Genomic DNA, 21,014 nt, shown 5'->3' with positions numbered 1-21,014 from the left:
TGAAACATTTGCCGGATGAGGGACCGAAATCTCCCGAGACAACCTTTGTTTTCGAGCTGGAAAGTAAATATAAAAGCAGAGTTTAGGACTGCACCCTCACAGACAAATGATGCAAAAGTACCACATTTGGGAACAAATTTAGCAGTACAGTCGTGCATGAAATGTGAGGAACAATTCTTTCAAGAGGATAGCAAACCTCTAAACCCAAACCCGAACCGACCCGACCTGACCCGAACCCGATTCAATTGTGCGGCTATATCATGTTTGGGTCTTGTTTCGGGTCGGGCCAAGCACATATATTCATTGTTTCGGGTTGAGCCGGGTATCATGAAAACCCGACCCGACCCGACCCGACCCGACCCGATGACATCCCTAGGTGCAACCGTGTAGGAGCATGCTCGCTCCCTTCATACCTTTCGTTCGTATGATCCTCATAATCACAAGGTCATTTGTTTTTGGAACCACTAGAACCGGAGCAAATTCAACGTCCAAGTCACTTGTTAGAAATATATTATATGATTTTGAGTATCTCAAATATCGTAATCTCGATATTCTGATTATGATAGATATTCAGATTATGAATATCTCTCGGATCATAATCTCGTTATTTTGATTATGAGTATCTCTTAGAATAAGACAATATACTTCTAACACCACTATAATCATGGTTTGCAGTATCAATCTCTCCCTCAATTTGATACCTGGGAAAAGACGTGTGTCTCATCAACAGTGACATTCCGAGATATAAACATTTTTCTAATGGCGAGATCAGAACATTTGTATCCGTGCTTCACATAGGAATATCCCAAGAAAATACATTTTCTAGCATGAGGATCAAATTTATTTCCAGATGAAGAATGAACGAAGCACGTGCTTCCCTACACACGGATATGAGAAAGGTTAACAGATCTGCCAAGAATGATTTCTATTGAGGATTTGTATTTTAACACCTTGCATGGTAGACGTTTGATGAGATAAGAGTTCGTTAGGACAACATTTGACCAATAACGAGGGGGCAAATTCCCATGAAACTGGAGAGAACGAGTTACCTCAAGAAGGTGACGATTTTTCCACTCTGCAACTTCATTCTGTTGAAGAGTTTTAACACATGAAAATTGGTGGATAATTCCCAAACTCTTAAGGTAAGATTCAAAAAGTTGATTTGTGTACTCAGTCCCATTATCAGTACACAATATTTTAATCTTAGCACCATACTAAGTACTAATCATTTTCGTGAATTCTTGGAAAGCACAAAGCATATCACTTTTAGAAGCAAGTATAACAAAGTGCAGCAAAATTTATCATCAATAAAACTAGCAAAAAATTTAAATCCATCACGAGAGTCAATAGGAGCATCCCCCAAAAATCTGAATGAACTAATTCAGACAACTTTGAAGATGGACTGGTTCTAGAGGAGAAAGGCAATCTGTGTTGTTTAGCATAACGACATATCTCACAGGAACTACTATCAAGAGTAAAGGTAGAATAATATTTAGCACAATATCTAATGGATGCCCCATATGCCAATGCCAGAGATGAGTCTCCGCGTCATTATTGTTCCTGGCAATCAAACCTGCACTTTGTAAATCAAGCATGTACAACCCTTGTTGGAATCGACCTCGCCAATCTTATTCCCTGATAAACTGTCCTGAAAGATGACCTTATCATTGGAAAAGACAACATTGCAATTTAGATCTATGGTAATTTTACTGACAGATAGCAAATTAGATGATAAAGCTGGAACAAATAAAACATTTGAGTTGGTGGAAAGAAATTCCACCGTTCTAGTTCCTTGAATAGGAATCTGCTCTCCATTAGCAACAGATATAGATGGGTAATTAAATACGTCACAGAGATTTTTAATCCATTGAGATGTGCTGCACATATGATCAGTTGCTCCAAAATCAACAATAAAATAATTTTTTGAAGTTGTAGATTGGGCAAAAGCATCACTAGAGTTGTGAGCAATGTTCCCCAAGGTTGCTCATAACTCGATGGAGTAACGTTGCTGCTTACCATGAGTTGTTGGAGTTGCAAAGGCAATTTGGCCAGGAGAAGCTTGAAGATCAGAGCCGAAATTAGGAGCACCACTTTTAGTTGCAAGAGCCTTGTCTTTATTTTGTCTTAGATGAGGATGTAACTCCCAACAACCATCCTTGTTGCAGTGAGTGCAGTGAAGCTTGGAATTTCGACCCCTCCTTTTCCTTTTCCACCATTAGATTTAATGCTACTGTTAATTTGAGTACTTTGGTGATTGGGATTGAAATTAATAGTATTAGCTGAACTCTTCATTGTCTCTTCCCCTGACTTTGAGTTTGGATTCATAACATGCCGTTGAGTTTTTTCATGTTGGATAATGGCACAGACATTGATGAAAGATGTCAGAGTGCGGCTCATAAGGATTTGTCTTAGACATCCTCATGCTGGCCAATAATTGATTAACCCGATCTTGCATTTCCCTTTCAAAGTATATGTTCACGGAATCAGCAGGGAAAAGATACTGACGAAGTTCTGACCATTTCTTTCTCATAGTTTCGAAAATGGTTGATTGGGAGCTTGCTCGGTATGAGCAATTTCCTGTTGCTACTCGAAAATTCGAAAGACATTATCTTCATGGCCATTCATGTCTTTAAGAGACTTCCATAGAGATTGTGCTGTTTTAGAGCGAGCAAAAATTTCGTAAATGTGAGGATCCATGAAGATGAAGATCCACGACATGATTAGGTTATTAGTAGATTGTTATTCGGCAAATTTAGGATTGGTGGATGATGAGGCTTTGATCAAACCATTGACATGGCCTAACTTTAATCGTCCTCGAAGGGCAATCGTAACTGCCTAAGACCAAGGAAGATAGTTTCTTCCTTTAAAAAGAAAGAATGTCAATCTATTGCTCATCTCATTTGAGTTAGATCGACCAACATCAGTAATGACTCAAGAGCTAGCCATTATTACAAGAATAAAGGAGATGATCACGAGCTTCTTTGAATTAGAAGTAGAATGAAGTGGCAAATAACAACTTCGATAGCACATGGACCACGCTCGAAACTTGCTCTGATACTATGTTTTCTTTGTAATCACACACACATAAAGAAGGAGAACAAAATTTAACGTGATACAGTCAACCAAGGAGAGAACCTTGGAAGCCTACGTCCATGAGGAGAAACCCCCAATTTATTATAATATCTTGGGGATTTCATTATATTTAAATAAGGTATAATACATCTATGGGGATAAATATAAATATCTATTAAAAAGATAAATATAATAATTATTTTTTTTTATCGATTTAAGTTAAATTTCTTATTAAATTCAGATTGTGCTGATTAGTTGTCCTTATATTTCCATCATGTAGGTGGGACGCGTCCGCTGTCTGAAAAGGATAAGCAACCACTCAATTTTTGTCGTTTACGTAAAAGGTTAAGGTCATCAAGACTCAGTTATCATTTGCAAGTCACAGGTGCTTGTTTTTCTCTCGACCACAAGTATGAGATGTGCAGGAAAATATCACAAATGAGGTATGCAATGACGTAGTTCCTGTGTAGACTCAATACAGAGAGAGAGAAGAGAGAGAGAGAGGGAGAGGCCATTGGCGATGCGAAAGGAAGTCAGGATGGAGATGATGTGAGATCGAACCCAAGGAAAATATCTAAAACAGTCGGATATGAAATATCAATCTGTTGAGGACCATGATCTACAACTAGACCATTATTTAGTTCGTCACACGGTAGCGATAGCTGAGATAGACTTTCCATTCCCAAGGAAGACTAGACTACTGTCCTCTATCAAAATTCTGACTCTTCCTTCCTGACAAAGAAGCAACCGGAAGGACCACCATTTGGAAGAAGTGCCAGCTTCACCGGGCTTTCGGCGCCTTCCTCAACCGACAGTATGCCGGTGTTGAAGTTGATGTCCGTTTTGACAAATCCGGGGCACACACAGTTGACGACGATACTCGGGTACTTCTTTGCGAGAATCCTAGTGTATGCATTCATGGCTGCTTTCGAGATGCTGTAAGCGGGCATGAAGGCAGGCCAGCCTTTGGCTTCGGTCGAACCATCCTTGAAGTCTGCGAGGAAAGCCTTCATGATCCCGTCCACTTTCTCTTCCGTGATGTTCTCGGGATCACTCAGAATTTCCCTGGCCCATTCATTAGACGCTCTCTGGAGAAAAAATCACCAAAGTTGACAAATCCTCAACATAGATCACCCAAAACATATGTAAAGGAGCTTCAATCCAAATATTAGACAGCGCTACAATTGCAAAATGGAGTTGAAGGCTTGAATCTAAATGCATATTATACAAATCCAGAGAAGAAGTAAACAAAAGCAAAAACGAGTGAACGGTTTATGGGTTACGGTTTGTTACTTATCCAGCAATACATTTCTGGGGTAACCTCATCCTGGAAGTAAGCTAATTCCACAAAATGGACTCTTTATCAAGGTGAAGGCCACCTTACGGGGACCACTTTCTCTCGATAGTTGTTCCAAGAAAGGTACATCTTTTGCGATTGATGCGGAAGCCTCTTGGCGAGAACCAGACCTAATGCAACCACCCAGAATCTAGATACCATTTACAAAATTCAAATGGATGCATTCTAAGAAACCATAAACTAGAGAGCGTCAGCATGTAAATGTATTTGTCCAGTAGGAATTTCTCTCATTACAATAGCAAGATGATGAAATATGGAGCACAACTCTGTTTATCTGCTTAGTGGGTTTCATCAACCACTGAAAATCTGTCCCACATACCTGATTAATCTAAGTTTAAATTTTTAACAACCTAGTCTATGACTCTGTGCTTACCTCAATCTTCCCCATGCTGGATGAAACATTTACTATCCTTGGCGAATCAGATAGTTGGAGGAGGTCGATATGAGCTTCCACCATTCGTTTGGCCCCATAATAGTTTGTTTCAATACACGCCTCAGCTACTTCATAAGTTTGGGTCGTGATTTCGTTCCAATTGATTTGGGCGACTTCCTGCATCAAGAAGAAAGTTCCTCATAAGTCCTAGTCAAGTAATATTAGAAGACTAACCACTTATAAATTCATTTATCTTAACTTTCAAAAAGCAGGCGGCTTTCCTTCCCTTAATATGCAATCCATTGATTCGAATGTGATTGTTTTACTCCACTATGTTGCATAAGGAGATACTTCATGCTATACGTCTTCGCATTTTTCACAGAAAAAGGTACCGACATTAATGAGACATTATATGATTTGCAGACTAGCTGGGTTGTTGAGAAACCAAGCATCCTTTACCTGCGCCACGGCAGAAAAAAGCGTGACTCTCGAAAAGTAACTATGTAACTTACTCAAAAATCATTTCTGTGGTTTGCTTGATCCACTTAATTTAAGAGCAGAGTACCACATTGGGTACTTCCAGTTCATAATTCATGTAAACCAATTCTTTTCACCGGGGAAGCTTGCAATTGTAACAACTCCATTGTTATAAAGGGTAGAAAATCAAGAATTTTATAACTTGCCTTGCCAAAACCAGAGGCCCTTAGAGCATCACCATCTATAATGGCTCCAGGAACACCAGCGTTGTTCACCTGCACAAAATTTTCCCTTGTTTATTGCAAGTTTTCCGTATTGGGTTGACAGAAGGCAGGGTAAAAAGATGATCGGAAATGCATAATATACCAATACATCTAGCTTTCCGAATTGGGTCTTGATGAAATTTGCTAGCGCAAAAATGCTAGAGGGATCGGAGACATCGAGCTGATGAAAAACTACGTAATTAGACAGACCCGAGTCTTTGAGCTTTTGAATTGCTTCAAGCCCTCTTTTTTCATCTCTAGATGTTAACACCACCACAACCCCACTTGAAGCCAACTGCCTGCATATTTCAAGTCCAATTCCTTTGTTCGCACCTGTAACGACTGCATACCTAAATATCGAAAAAAGAAGTATAAGAAATTTCTGGAGAACAACATGAACAAACGAATAGATGGAATTATGGACGGATGCATGAATAAAAACCATTATAGAATACCGGTTCGTTGACGCTTCCATTGGCTCCTGACTGTAACGTGAATTGCGTGAACTCTTGAAAAACGAAAAGCTAACTAGCTCTCAATTTTCTGTTACATCAGAGAGGCAAGGTCATAGATATCTTTTGCAAGAGATTTTTTTATGTGGAATTTTCCTCGACCGCAATTATTGAAACTACAGGAAAAATGTCACAAGTGACGTACATAATGACGCAGTACCTGTGCACTTTGAATATAGAAAGAAAAGGAAAAGTGTTTGAAAAAGTGCTAAACCTCTTATGATGGTACCAAGTTAATCCTAAACCTTTTTTTGATGCCTATTTAATTCTAAATCTAATTTACTTATTCTGACTAATTTTGATTAGATTTTGCTGACGTAGAAGCCGGCCGGCTTACGTGGCACAGCCGGCGATGACGTTGATAACTTTTAATAATATTTTAATATTTTAAAAATATTTTAGAATATATTTTTTTTCTTTTCCTTTCTTCTTCTTCCAGTCGGTCGCCGGTCCGGCGATTGACTGGATGCCAAGGCCGGCTAGGGACTCGCCCTCGCCAGCCCAGCACGAGGCCGCCCTCGCGACCATTCGACCTCGCCGGATGGCTGTGAGGGCAGCTTCGCGCTGGGTTGGTGAGGGTCGAGCCCCGTCAGCCATGAGCGATGCCCGACCTCGCCAGATCCGGCGAGGTCGTGCCTCACCCAGCCGTTGGTACGACCTCGCGGCCACTGGTGAGGGCATGGGAAGCCTTGCCAGCGACCGGCGGGACTCGCCGGCCTTGGCCTCCAGCCGGTTGAGGAAGAAGAAAGGAAAAGAAAAAAAAGAAAAGAAAAGAAAAGAATATACAAATATAAAATTTTGAAAAATATTAAAATATTATTAAAAATTGTCCACGTCATCGTCAACGGTGCCACGTAAACTGTTCGGCGTCCACGTCAGCAAAATCCAGTCAAAATTAGCTGAAAGGACTGATTTGACATAAAGACAAAATGTTTATAACTAAATTAGCACAAAAAAATTATTTAAGACTAAATTGACACAAATGTAATAAGTTTAGGATTTTTCTAACATTTTTTCCCGTAAAGAAGAGAGAGAGAGAGAGAGAGAGAGAGAGAGAGAGAGAGAGAGAGAGAGAGAGGGGGAGAGTGGCCCATTCCAGGTACAAAGAAAGCTATTGAAGGTGATAAGAAGACAAGGACACCATCCCCCATTATATTCGATCGAGAGAGAGGGAGAGGGAGAGGGAGAGGGAGAGTGGCCCATTCCAGGTACAAAGAAAGCTATTGAACGTGATAAGCAGACATCCCCCATTATATTCGGGCATGAATATATATAATTCTCGTACTTACATGCGAAATTTCACAGTGAAGTAACTCACCTTTTCTTTTTATTTTGCCTAGCTGTCCGAAATGTTTCCCAGAATTGAGACAAAATCATCAGTTTGTGCAACGAGTCAACTGTTGATATCACTCCCTTTATGATGGAAATTATACTGCAGATTCGTTTTACCAGCCTTTGGAGATGTTCAAGGAATCCATAGAACAGTTCTGTGATGTAGTCTCCATGCATATTTTCCCACTGATCACCAGGAGCACTCTTCAATGGTTGAGACTTATTGAGGACCTTCTGCCTCACAGAGCGAAGGCCTTTGGTTTGTTTTTTGCATCGTGCTTGCTTAAGCTCTTTAGCTGCAAGGAAATTATTCTTACTCTGCCCTAACTCGCTGTGCCGATGTTTCTATACTCGACTAGAGAAGGCGAATTTAGGTCAGAATGGGTGAAGATATTCTATCCTGCATCGTGTTTCCCTCGACGTCTCGACAAATCTTAACGAATGACAAAAGTCTTATTTTTATAAATCAATGATTGAGACTTATTAAGGCACCGAAATGATTATCGTACCAAACAAGTGACCCATGTCTAATCAGCACTCGATATGCCATCTTGTCACAATATAAAATGGAAAAGAATACTAGTTTTTACCACTCAATAGATATGGATGGTAAATTCTGTATGGTAAATTGGGAATTACTAATCTAGCCAGTAGCTATAAGCTAAGCTAAAGCTAAAACCTCCAAATCCCAACTAACATGTGCTATGCTAAAATCTTGTACTCCAACTATGTGATAGCAAACAAGATACCTCGAAATCTGTAATTTTTTTTTGCAGGTAAATTTGGAAGTACTAATCTAGCTACTAGCTATAAGCTAAGCTAAAACCTCCCAATCCCAACTAGCATGTGCTATGCCAAAATCTTGGACTTCAACTGTGATAGCATGTGTTTTTTTCTATAGATCATATTTAGCTTCATTTTAGATAAGACAAGAAGCCACTGTCTGAATAATATAAAACCGATTGTTGGATTTGAGAACGTTGATTACTGGATCTAGATTTAGTTGTTGGTGTTCATGAAGAAAGCCTTGATTCATGGTTAGCGCCTGAAGAAGGTTAAAGACAAAAAGCAGCTATTGAAGCATGAAGACAAAGAATGCCAACAAAGGCCATTGAAGAGTTTTCACAGATTGCTACGTTTGTCTTCAAGTCCATTTAGCGTGTTGACTTTGTTTGTATGCTTTTGTTAACTTTGTGGACTTTCTTGTGTTCTTCTTCATTAAAGGTTGTGAAGTTCAGATCTGTAGACACACCCAAAGCAAAAGCCTCTGCATTTCAATAAAAAAGTTCTCCATCCAGTCTTTGTATGTGCTTTGGCTCCAAATTTCCAGAGTTATCATTATTCTTTTGGTTCCACCAGCCACTTCGATTAATATAAGTCCGTCAACCTAAGCTCTGGTTTTCTCCTACCAAGAAATTAAACGATGGCCGAAGCATCAACCTTTCTTGCTGCCGAGAGGAATGCATTCTGTTCTCTTTGTCCTGTACCTCTGTTTTCCTTTTGCATAAAAAAAACGAAGTCGACTATATGGGTTTAGATTAATTCATGGTTGGAACGGAACTCTTTTGCAGGTATGCAGTCGTTACGGGATCGAACAAGGGGATCGGGTTCGAAATATGCAGACAATTAGCTTCGACTGGAGTGACTGTTGTCTTGACCGCGAGAGATGAGAAGAGAGGCCTTCAAGCAGCTGGAGAACTCCAAAAGAATTCCAGCCTTTCGGGCGGTGCCGTCATCTTCCATCAGCTCGATGTTGCTGATCCTGCTAGTGTCGCTTCTCTTGTGGGTTTCGTCGCTACCCAGTTTGGCAGGCTTGATATCTTGGTAATCGAGCTCATTCTTTCTTCTTATCCTCTCTTCTTAATTTTTGAAATCTTGTGGGAGGACTCGTATTTTTCTCATCCTGAGGTCCAATTGGCTTTGGATAACATCGATCATTTGCAGGTAAATAATGCTGGAATAAGTGGACACATCATGGACTGTAATGCTCTGTCCAAAGCTGTTGAACTTGCTGGTGGTGACTTTGTAAGTCCTGCATCCAAGTTCTTGTTTATATAACACCAAAGAGCTAGATGAGCTGTCGGGAATCCTCGTATGTGATGATTGATGAATCTCAGAGGCCTCTAACCTTTGTGCTAATTAAGAGAGATGGCTAATATATACCCTACTTGGTGCTTTTCTTTGATTCATGGGTTTTTCGTTTTCTCTTGCTGATGTGCGCATTTTTTCGAGCTTCTCTATATCGTCAAGGCACATAAGTTTCATTCCTCCGATTTCAGCCACTTGGCGAGGAAGTTTGGAAAGAGATATCGACCGAGGACTATGGAATGGCAGAAGAATGCGTGAAGACAAATTATTACGGTGCCAAATCCGTGACCGAAGCGCTCCTTCCGCTCCTCCATCTGTCTGATTCACCGAGAATCGTAAATGTCAGCTCCAAGTTGGGGGTCCTAGAGGTAAAAGTAAAACGACAATCCCCTTTTCAAACCTTCTCAGCAAATCCTACTAAAACAACTTAAAAGTTGCAACAATACATGCCGGAAAATTCACTTCTATCCGTCTTGTGTCTACTGGTTCAGTTCATACCGGGAGAGTGGCCAAGGCAGGTATTTAGCGACGTCGAGAACCTCACGGAAGAGAGAGTGGACCGAGTCCTGGAGTCATTCCTGCAGGATTTCAAAGAAGGGGACTTTGGAAAGAGGGGTTGGCCAACCCATATCTCAGCATACAAAGTCTCGAAAGCAGCCCTGAATGCATACACAAGGATCATGGCCAAGAAGCTGCCATCTTTCTTGGTGAACAGCGTGTGCCCTGGCTTTGTCCAGACCGACATGACTTGCAATACCGGACTCTCCACTCCTGCACAGGGGGCTGAGAGCCCTGTATGGCTGGCTCTGCTTCCTCAGGGTGGTCCAAGCGGCCTCTTCTTTGATAGGAAGCAAGTCTACAGTTTCTCGTCTCTTCCTAACTTGGCTTCCCGTGTCGAGGAATGATTCGATATCCTTTCTCTGTTTTTCGTCGATTTTTTTTTTCTGTTTCGTCTTTGTAACAAGCACTTGTTTGAACATTTAGTGGGTAACAACATGGTGGTAGTAAATGAAATGTTTATGAGTGCTTCGATTCTTTCGCTCTAGTAGCTTGCTGCTATACTTATCAAGAGGGGCACGTTCAGGTGCTTCATATAAAAGAAAAGAACTATGCCGATTTGCTTCAAAGCTCCAGATGGAGCGTTTCATTCTATGAAAGAAAGGAAGCTCAACTCCTCATGTGTTCGACCAAAAAAAAAAAAAAAACTCCTCATGTGGGGTTTATTTTATTGTAGTAATTGCAAATCAAGTAAAGGTGACAGGCTACCAACCCATAACAAACAGGATTACAAATATCCATCAGAGAGAGAGAGAGAGAGTAAACTTGGATCCCCTAATTGATGAAATTTATCAGCGAGAGACTTCTCAATTCAGTGATGACAAAATAAATAATTAGTTGAATCCTCGTCAGGCTATCCAACTAATGATGACAAATCAAAGTCAGAAAGTCTAAAATGTCGACCATTCCTTGAAAGGTGATAATAACAAGAAAACGCAACAAATATATTTATCGTTGCGTAAACAATCATATAGTCCTACACTTTTTAGAAAATAAAAAGCTAAGAAATTTTAAAAACAAAAGAAAAAAAATACAAGCGAAAGGGCCTGTGACCACTGCCTTGTCGCCAGTGGGGCGTCAGTGATGACTGGTGACCCTTGCCAGAATCGAGATAGGGCTGCAACCCTCTCCCAAGGTCGGTGCTGTTACCCAGGTTTGGAGGAGGGCCGCAACCCTCAACCAGACCTAGGCGAGGGCCGGTGACCCTCACTTAGAACTGAAAGAGGGTCGTCGCTCGGGGCCCTATTCCAGAGTTGGGCGAGGGCTAGCAACCCTCACCCAGTTTTGAGAGATGGTTGTTGCCCTTGCTTGTGGTCGGCGAGGTTTGTCGGCCCTTGGCCGAGGTGCCGACGACCCCGCCTTGTCGCTGGGGGCGTTGATGACCGGTGACCCTTGCCGAATCGAGATAGGGCCGCAACCCTCTCCCAAGGCTCTGTGTTACCTGTGTTTGGAGGAGGGCCGCAACCCTCAACTGCACCTAGGCGAGGGCCTGACCCTCACTTAGAACCGAAAGAGGGTCGTCGCCGGCCCTATTCCGTAGTTGGGCGAGGGCTAGCAACCCTCACCCGGCTTTGAGAGATGGTTGTTGCCCTTGCTTGTGGTCGGCGAGGTTTGCGGGCCCTTGAGGTGCGAGGGGCCATCGCGCCCACGGGTGGCCTCATTGGCCTCATTCGCGGTGGTTTTTTCTCTATTTTTTGTGTTTTTTTAGTTTGTCCCTTTTTTTTTCAAAAAAAACTTTTGTATTTTTTAACCTAATTTAATTAAGATTTGGTGTAAAAATTAAGATTCGGATCAAAACGACTTCGTTTTAGTGCTTTAGCTAACTTTAATGCCATGTAGGAGAGAGAAAATAATCAAGTAAACCACATCAGCATTTCATTAGTCAAATTGGACGGAGTTAACGGAATGACTTAATTGCACAAATTTAACAATGTTTAGGATTTGATTGCATTTTTTGAAAGTTTTAAGACTTAATCACACTTACACAACAAGTTTTAGGACTTCAACTGCACTAATCCCAAAATTTTAACTCTTACAACATTGATTGTTTAGATAAATGCACAAAAAATTAGGATAGAGGATTGATGGTCCTTGAATTTTTCATCTCGGAATATTTTTTTTTTAATCTAATTAGATCCTTAAATTTTATCTTTTCACATTCGAATTGGACCTTCCATAATGACACAAATAGTCATTGAACTTTGGCCTAATGTGCAATGTGGTCCTTGAACTTTAACCTATTATGCAATGTGGTCCATGCACTTTTATTTTGTTCAATGGAGTTCTTGAATTTTCGGTATATGTTCAATTTAGTTTTTGAACTATATGAAAATATTCAATGTTGTCTCTTATATGGAATTGATGGAAGGATTACTTTGAACATTTTCATGTAGTTTAAGGACTGTATTGAACATGTACTAAGAGTTCAAAGACCACATCGAACAAATTAAAAGTTCAAGGATTATATTGAACAGTATGCTAAAGTTCAGAGACTATTTATGTCATTATCTCAAAACAAGTAGACGGAGAATCTAGGAGGCGGGTCAATTTGACTATTGGTTAATTAATATTAAAAAATTGACTATATGTTAATAAGCTTACTATCAAAATCGGTGTTGAGCGTTCGAATCACAAAACATTTGGCTCAAAGTCTCAGCAACACAAGTGGCAAAAAGATCTTGCTCGTCATTCATTAGTGCCTCAAATTCTTTTCGCCAAAAGCACCTATGAATGGCCATGGCCACATCTTGAATTCTTTCACCTCATACTGAGCACAAAAGCTGCGTCGTTTCTGAGTACATCGCTTTCACTTGGGGTGTTGTTTTTCTGCACTTGTCATGTTCGTGTTTATTGGGCCGAAAAAGAGAGATTGTAACTCATTCAAACGCCGAAAGACAAAGTGGTTACGTTCGTGGGTGCCGAAGGATCTAGGGGTTCTTCGATCTATTAAGGAGTGAAAAGTTTCATAGGTCTTCATTTGTCTTCGGTCCACGAAGCAACTAATGGCAGAGTCTACCAAGAGGTATTCTTTCATGGTTCACTGCATACATTCATAACCATCACCCTCCTAATAATTCCATTTATTTGCTTGTTCTTTATTGTTCCGTAAAATTTACTCTCTTGTGCTGTTAATTCCATATTTTTTTTGGGAATTTTTTTTTGGGTGTGCTTTCAGGTATGCAGTGGTTACAGGTGCAAACAAGGGGATTGGATTGGAGATATGTAGGCAGTTGGCTTCAAATGGAATTGTGGTGATATTAACATCCAGAGATGAAAAAAGAGGACTTGAAGCGGTTCAGAAGCTCAAGGACTCGTCAAGTGGTCTGTCCGATCACATTGTTTTTCACCAGCTTGACGTCACTGATCCTGCTAGTGTTTCGTCCATTGCGAATTTCGTCAAGACCCAATTCGGGAAGCTCGACATTCTGGTATGAAGCCGGAGTCTCTGTCATTAATTTTGTAAGACGTTAGCAGTGATCCAATATGATGAGTTATTGAAAATGTTGAGAGGAATGCTGCAGGTGAACAATGCTGGGATTGGCAGAGTCACTGCAGATGGCGAAACCTTAAAGGCTTCTGGTTTCGGAAAGGTAGCAAGGAACTATTTCAAATTCGCGCAAGGAGTTTTGATTGTCTAGGCATCGCAAAACTGATTAGGATCGAAGTATGTGATGATTACAAGCCCTAGCAAGGAACTATTTCAAATAAGCGCTAGGAGTTTCAAGTTGCACCTCTGCTCAATATTAACGAGTTATTACTTGGCATCAAGCTCAAATAGATTCTAGCCAAACAAGCTTACATAATTAATTTGCCCAGGTTCGTATTTTTTGCCCTTTCTCATAGCTTGGCAAATTGTGATGCTTGGTTTTGCCGGGACCAGTAGGAAGTATGAGGAGATTTCTTCTTGTTGATGCAGGAAGGTGCCCAAATCAATTGGAAAGAAGTATTGACCGAACCTTATGAAACAGCTGAAGCATGTCTGGAAACAAACTATTTCGGGGCGAAACGAATGGTCGAGGCTCATTTTGACCTCCTCCAACTATCCCATTCACCGAGGATAGTGAATGTTTCCTCCAGCATGGGGAAGCTTCAGGTGAGCTTGGATTCAAGTCTGTTCTTGAAAATTTAAAATTACACTAAGCGGTAATGTAGGACACACTTGATGAAACTCGGCAAAAATATACTTTTGAGTTGAGCTCCACCATTCGTGAGCTTTCCATTTCAATAAGCAAAATTGAGATGAGGTACAAAATTGTTTCCACTGGCCCTGTTTACCTTATGGTTTCTTAGAATTTGAGTAAGCAGTCGACCCTCATGAATTTTATGATGGTATCTGCATTGTGGACCATTACATTAGGTGAATCTCGTTCTCGCCTTGAAGCTTCTGCCCTGTTTAGCTTGTTTCAATTGCATCACATACACTTCCTTTCTATAATTATCTTCAGTGAATTGTTTACCTAACGTGCCCTTCTCGTTAAAGATAAAGAGTTCAATTTCGTGGAATTGGCTTGCTTCTAGGATGGAGTTGCTCTAGAAATGGATTGACTGACACGTTATAAACCATTCCCCATAAGCGACCAATTTGTTTTTTCTTATTCTTAATCAAGGAATGTGTATCTAGCTTCAAGTCCCGCTTGCATTTTGTAGTGCTGTTTATATCCCAGGCTGAAGTTCCATTGGGGAACCTATGCTGATGGTTTTGTTAATTTTGGTGAATTTCTTTTAGAGAGTGTCTAATGAATGGGCCAGGGGAGTTCTGAGCGATGCTGAGAACCTCACGGAGCAGAAAGTGGACGGGGTTGTGAAGGCTTTCCTCGAAGACTTCAAGAACGGTTCTTTGGAAGCCAAAGGCTGGCCTGCAATCTTTGCCGCTTACATTATCTCAAAAGCAGCCATGAATGCTTACACTAGGATCCTCGCCAAGAAGTACCCAAACATCATTGTGAATTGTGTGTGCCCCAGATTTGTCAAAACGGACATTAACTTCAACACCGGTAACTTGTCGGTCCAGGAAGGCGCTGAAAGTCCTGTGAAGTTGGCACTTCTTCCAAATGGCGGTCCTTCGGGTTGCTTCTTTGTCAGTCAGGAAGTGTCAGACTTTTGATAGAAGATGATGGTCTTCACACGCCCCCAGCAGATTGAAAAATCTAGTTGTAAATTATGGACCCCAACAGCTTAATAAATCATATGTGACTTCTAGATGTTCTATTGAGTTGGATTTACATCCTCTCCCTTGACTTTCTGGTTTTGGATTAGTTTAATGTGTGACTAAGATCCAGTCCTTTAATCAGCCATTTCTAGGTACTTCAACCATAGACTATCATACAACTTCTTTAGATATATTCAGCATATACATCATTAAACAGTATCCATAAAAATTGCTGTATGATAGCTTGCGAGCGTCCAGTGAACGTAAAGTTCAATGGACGGTTTACCATTTATTGCCTTTTCCTTAACATGTTCAATTGATCTATTTGCTTTGAGCTGGCACAGTAAGGACTTGATTTGAGTTCCTAGAGAGAATCCTGTAGTGGTCATTTCTTTTGAAGAGTGTGCTCCTGGTGATCCATGGGAAATCATGTATGTAGTCATCATAGAACTGTTCTATAGATTGCTTAAATATATCCAAAGTCTGGAATACTGCATCTGCACTATTTTTTCCATCATAAATGCAGCTATATTAACGTTTGACTCAGATGCACAAACCGAAGATTTTGGCTTAATTCTGAGAAACATTTCCGACAGCAGGCAAAAGAAGAAAAAATGAGTTATTTTACCGTGAAATTGCATGTCTATGTGCAAGCATTACATAGATTCATGCCCGAATAAAATGTGGATGGTGTCTTTGTCATTTTCATCACCTTCAATTGCTTTTCTCAGTACCATGAATGGCCACTCTCCCTCTCTAATTTATTTCTCTATTCAGTCGTACCCAACCACCACGTCATTGTGCACATCCCTTGTCATATGTTTCTTGCAGTCCCGATATTTGTGGTAAAAGAAAATTGCACACAAAGCTAAGTAAAGATCAGTCAAACGGTCAGATCAAAATGAACTGACCTATATTGATCCATTTTTATGTAATACGATTTCAGTGACCCATATAAGTACCTGACCCATCCCAAATTCAAGCAATACCAGACCCAAACGGGGCTTTAATTCCAAGCAACTTTTCTCCTGAAAAATAATAACAAAATAAAACCACTATGGCCATCTCTGATGTAGTCTCGCCTCCGTTTGAGCCCGATGACATTGCCTTATGATGTTGGCTAACAATATCACATAGAGGAGAGTGAATAGGTGATTTTGATAAACTTGACAAAAAATGCGGAATTAAAAGCATCAAGTGCGATATAAGTGTGACTGGGTAAAACATAGTATTGGTTTTGGTTACAATGGACAATGCAATGTTCTTTTTTTTTTTTCTCAAATGCAATGTTCTTCTATCAAGTAATAAATTAATATAAGCAAAGAGATAGAGAACGGTGCACTTAGAGCTTTATAGTTATTTGACTTGATGTAAGCCTATGTCCACTCTCCCGGATTAACAACCTATTAGTTGAATTCTACAAGAAATCTTCTTGAAGTTACGGTAGAATGCACCGCGTAGACTCTAGCACTTCTCCTCAAAGCTAGTGCTGCTTATATCCAAGCCGATAGATCTCACTATTTCACACTTGAGTGCAAACTATAACATTGCTTCTTGAAAGATTAAAAATTTAATGCTCTCAGAAGACAATGTAAAGATGCAAAACTCTCTCTAAAATTGGATTTTTGAACTCTTGATCAATCTACTATTGTCAGTGTCTTGATCTCCTTTTATACTCCTCAGCATCCAATCTACCCGTTGGACAATTTTCAAAAAGATCAATTTCCAAACTGACTATTGGACAATTGTTGAGTAGATCAATATAGTTGTTGATGTCGATCAATTGGAATTCCCGTATATTTGGTTGCCGATATAATCAAATCTTTGGTTTCTAGAAATAGAATGACTCGCCTATAGAATGTATCTTGCCTTCAGGAAGATTGTCAATCAATCAAGATATCTTGCGTAATTGAATTTATTCTGCGTAGATAATCCTTATATTGATTGTCAATCAAAATATACTAAATAAGAAATCCATACCAGATCACAAACTGTTAAGGGGTGAGATGGAATATCTCAAAATAATAATCTTGAAGTTCATGACAAGATTTATGTCGCTAGTAGTGTAAGTGTTATTTATGTCGCTAGTAGTGTAAGTGTTTCGCTTGTATCAACAATTCTGGTTATATCCAGCTATCCATTTATTTGATGATATCATACTCTCGCTAGGCTTTTGCTTATATCCAACTTCAGTAGCATTATGCTTATATCCAATTTTCGTAGTACTTTGCTTATATCCAGCTTTCGCAGTATTCTTCTGGTATCCAGCTTTCATAGTATTCTGCCTATATCAGACTTCCTGGTTATGTCAAACTGCTTCCCATTAGGCACTTTGACTACGATAGTAATGTAGATCATGTAGACTGTTCACCTTATCTGGTACTTCTAAGTCTCCACGAACTTTCCGTTCTTCATGACTTATTCACCTCTATAAAAGGTCCATCCAGTTTTCAATAGTCTTTCACTTCATACTTAAGATATCTTTGATATCGGCAAAGCATAAACTTCACTCTAGCTTCTATCTTCTGGTTCTTCCAAGCATATGGACAATCGTAGCTCTACCACGCTGTTCACCTATCAGTGGTACTTCTAAGTTTTAGAGAATTCCTCATTCTAGGCTTGTTCATCTTCCATTCAAGTACCCCTAGTTTGTAAAACCTTCTACGCCCATTGCCTTGTTCACCCTTGATAAAGAACTCATAACCTTAGACTTCCTACTTAGGAGTGTGTAAACAAACCGGGAATTGCTCGGAACCGGACTGGATAGGATAGGATTGGTGGTTCCCATGGGGATCGGTCCGGTTCTCAGTTCCAATTTATTAGAACATGCGAGTACTAGTCCGGTTCTCGGTTCTAGGAGTGGAACCACATACCCGTCCTTTTGGATTGGACCGGTAATATATATAATTTTTAAGAAAAATTTCCAACAAAAAAAAAGGAAACATTTTAAGAAAAACAAAAACTGTAAAATCCCCTAATCGAAAGCTCAACACACATCAACTAAGTGCTCATCTCGTCTCACTCTCACTTTGTCCGAGTTATCTTTCTATCTCTCATTCATGGTCTCAACTCTTAAGCTCATCGCCCATCAACTTACAGCCTCGACTCTCAACTCCCATTAATTCACGGCAGAGCCTCCGGCCATTCATCGCCTCCCTCTCTCGCTCCCGGTCACCTCTATTTGCGTGAAGCTTGGTGGGACCAGTTCTATGGATCCACTTGAGAACCGGACCATCAATCCAGTCTTGGGTAGATCCCTGGAATCAACGGGCGGTTCTCAGTTCTAATTTCTCGGAACCGGTCCTCAGTGGGCGGTTCCCAGTTCCATGGTGGATATCGCCCACTCGGACCATGCTCACCCCTAGTCCTGCTTGGACACCATCTCGGCTTGTGTATCTTTTACCTGATTATTTAACCATTAAACACATTACTAGCCTTTGATTATTTTGTCTTCTTCAAAATATTATAAAGGATTTTCCCAACACCTTTAAGCCTCCATATCTCGCCCTCTCCCCCTTCTAAAACGCAAGTCCACCTAAATAACCTGTATTATGAATTCAAGAAAGAAAGTGACCAATGCCATTGCTTAGCCATTACTGCCACCGTCTGTACAGCGACATTGATATTGTTGAAAGTTTTTGTAAAAAAAAAAATCAAATCTGAAATAAAATAATAACTTAAAGGAAAGATCTTGTTAAAATATATCTCGAGTTTGAGCTCGAAATAAAAATCTAAATATTCGGAATAGGATATTTTGCGGCCATCCGAAATCTAGCAAAGCAAAAGAGACGTGAATTTCCTAATGAAGTTGGAGTCTATGGCTTGAAATAGGAAAGTCCATCAGAAAGGCTAACGTGGACTTTGAGATAGACATTGACCCAATCAACGATGGATCACAGAAAAGAAGAACGTATTTCTTTCCCTTTACAAGTTGGACTCGGTGAAGAAAGAAGACAAAATAGGAAAGTCAAAAGGTCGATTTTGGTTGACCGAATTATCTAGGTTTCCAATCCCATGTTGAGTAGGCCACGTTCTCTTCTTGGGCATGCGTATATATATATTGTGTTACAGGAAGAGAATGGGTGTAGCGCCGCTTGTGCGAGTGCTTGGTGCAGAGAGCTTTCTCGTGAATTCTATCCGGAAGCGCCATTCTCAATGAGTGCTTGATGCGAGTTTCTGTTCGTGGAATTCGTGGAATTACATCGACAACTCAAGTGTTGAAGTTAATTAAATTCTTGTGGTTGGAATTTGTGTATAATTCTTTTGCGAGATTGAGAGATTATTTCGTGAGGAATTGTTGGGCTAAATATTGCGTGAGTTATTGGGTGTAATTGGGGCTTGGGAAACACTTAGAGTATCTGAGTGACTCGAGTGTGGTTATAATCTCTGTTGTATCGCTTGATTTATAGTGGAATTCCGTGCTGCTCTCCCCGTGGACGTAGGTCACTACGACCGAACTACGTAAATCTGGTGTCCGATTTATTTTCTTCTTCTGTCAATTTTATTGTTCGATCGCTTGGCTTCTACAACAATTGGTATCAGAGCTAGGCTTGCTTAAGTTGAAGCGAATCGATGGCGGCAGAAGAAGGAAAAGTGAGAATCGACAGATTTGATGAGAAGGATTTTGGTTTCTGGAAGATGCAGATTGAGGATAATCTATATCAGATGAAACTGCACTTGCCCTTATCTGGGGAGAAGCCAGAGACGATGAAGCAAGCTGATTGGGAATTGCTGGATAGATGAGCTTTGGGTGTTATTCGGCTGACGTTGGCACGTAACGTCGCGTTTAACATCGTGAATGAGAAGACCACTGCGGATTTGATGAAAGCCCTATCGGACATGTACGAGAAGCCTTCTGCGATCAACAAGGTCTATTTGATGCGACGTCTGTTTAACTTGAAGATGAGTGAAGGTGCGTCAGTTGCTGATCATATTAATGAATTCAATGTGATCGTTAGTCAATTGAGTTCAGTTGATATTGACTTTGAAGATGAGGTACGTGCTTTGATTCTATTATCCTCATTGCCTGATAGTTGGAATACTACTGTTACTGCTGTTAGTAATTCCTCTGGGTCAACAAGTTTGACGTTTGATGGTGTTCAAGATTTAATTTTGAGTGAAGACATCCGTAGAAGAGAATCTGGCGAACATGTATCTGCTGCTTTAGTAGGTGAAAATAGAGGAAGAACTGGTACACATATTAGCAGGAATAGTATGAACTCGAATAAACGAAGTCAGTCTAGGACTGATGGTATTGTCTGTTGGAGCTGTGGCAAGAAGGGGCATTTTAGAAGGGATTGCCTTAAGCTGAAAAACGACAAGGGTAAGGGAATTAGAGTTGATCCTGTGGATGATGTTGCAGATATAGCTGACAGTAATTCGGATAATGCTGATTTTGTCTTGTCTGTCACTGATAATTCGTCGTTTGGCGAATGGATTATGGATTCTGGTTGTTCTTTTCACGCTACACCAAACAGGAACTGGTTTACTACTTATCAGTGCACAGATAGTAGTAAAGTGCAGTTGGGGAACAATTCTGAATGTGATGTTATTGGTGTTGGTAATGTCAGAATCAAAATACATGATGGTATTGTGTGGACATTACTGGAGTGAGGCATGTTCCAGAGTTGAAGAAAAATCTGATTTCCTTGAGTGCCCTGGATTCAGTTGGGTGTCGGTATTCTTCAAAATGTGGAGTTCTGAAAGTTGTTCGAGGTGCCTTGGTGATAATGAAAGGAATCAAGCATAGTGGCCTGTATGAGCTTCAAGGTGAGACGGTGATGAAATTCGCTGCGGAGACGTCGGAATGCATCGGTTCGAGAGTCTGAATTGT

General features: G+C 40.4%; 3 protein-coding genes across 3 annotated transcripts; 2 read left to right on the top strand and 1 right to left on the bottom strand.

Annotated features, from left to right (window-relative positions):
* Positions 1-3,643: 3,643 nt before the first annotated feature.
* On the bottom strand, positions 3,644-6,155 carry LOC115678070 ((+)-neomenthol dehydrogenase-like). Its single transcript, XM_056318351.1, has 5 exons — positions 5,998-6,155; positions 5,646-5,892; positions 5,482-5,554; positions 4,803-4,975; positions 3,644-4,160 (listed from the first exon to the last, which is right to left on the bottom strand). Exons 1-5 carry the CDS (start codon positions 6,015-6,017, stop codon positions 3,783-3,785), a joined length of 891 nt encoding a protein of 296 aa, XP_056174326.1. The 5' UTR covers positions 6,018-6,155; the 3' UTR covers positions 3,644-3,782.
* Positions 6,156-8,711: 2,556 nt separating this feature from the next.
* Positions 8,712-10,509, top strand: LOC115678067 ((+)-neomenthol dehydrogenase-like). Its single transcript, XM_056318350.1, has 5 exons — positions 8,712-8,834; positions 8,948-9,210; positions 9,331-9,411; positions 9,666-9,842; positions 9,966-10,509. Exons 1-5 carry the CDS (start codon positions 8,810-8,812, stop codon positions 10,377-10,379), a joined length of 960 nt encoding a protein of 319 aa, XP_056174325.1. The 5' UTR covers positions 8,712-8,809; the 3' UTR covers positions 10,380-10,509.
* A 2,316-nt stretch (positions 10,510-12,825) lies between these two features.
* Positions 12,826-15,458, top strand: LOC115678068 ((+)-neomenthol dehydrogenase-like). Its single transcript, XM_030601374.2, has 5 exons — positions 12,826-13,054; positions 13,208-13,460; positions 13,554-13,622; positions 13,949-14,125; positions 14,759-15,458. The coding sequence occupies exons 1-5, from the start codon at positions 13,035-13,037 to the stop codon at positions 15,134-15,136; spliced, it is 897 nt and encodes a 298-aa protein (XP_030457234.2). The 5' UTR covers positions 12,826-13,034; the 3' UTR covers positions 15,137-15,458.
* The last annotated feature ends 5,556 nt before the right edge of the window (positions 15,459-21,014 follow it).

This window comes from Syzygium oleosum, unplaced genomic scaffold, assembly GCF_021117445.2.
Source record: "Syzygium oleosum isolate NSW1041296 unplaced genomic scaffold, Sole_v2.1 Sole_v2.15, whole genome shotgun sequence".
Taxonomy (NCBI): domain Eukaryota; kingdom Viridiplantae; phylum Streptophyta; class Magnoliopsida; order Myrtales; family Myrtaceae; genus Syzygium; species Syzygium oleosum.
The sequence above is the reverse complement of the archived record's forward strand: the minus strand, read 5'-3'. Positions and strand labels throughout refer to the sequence as shown.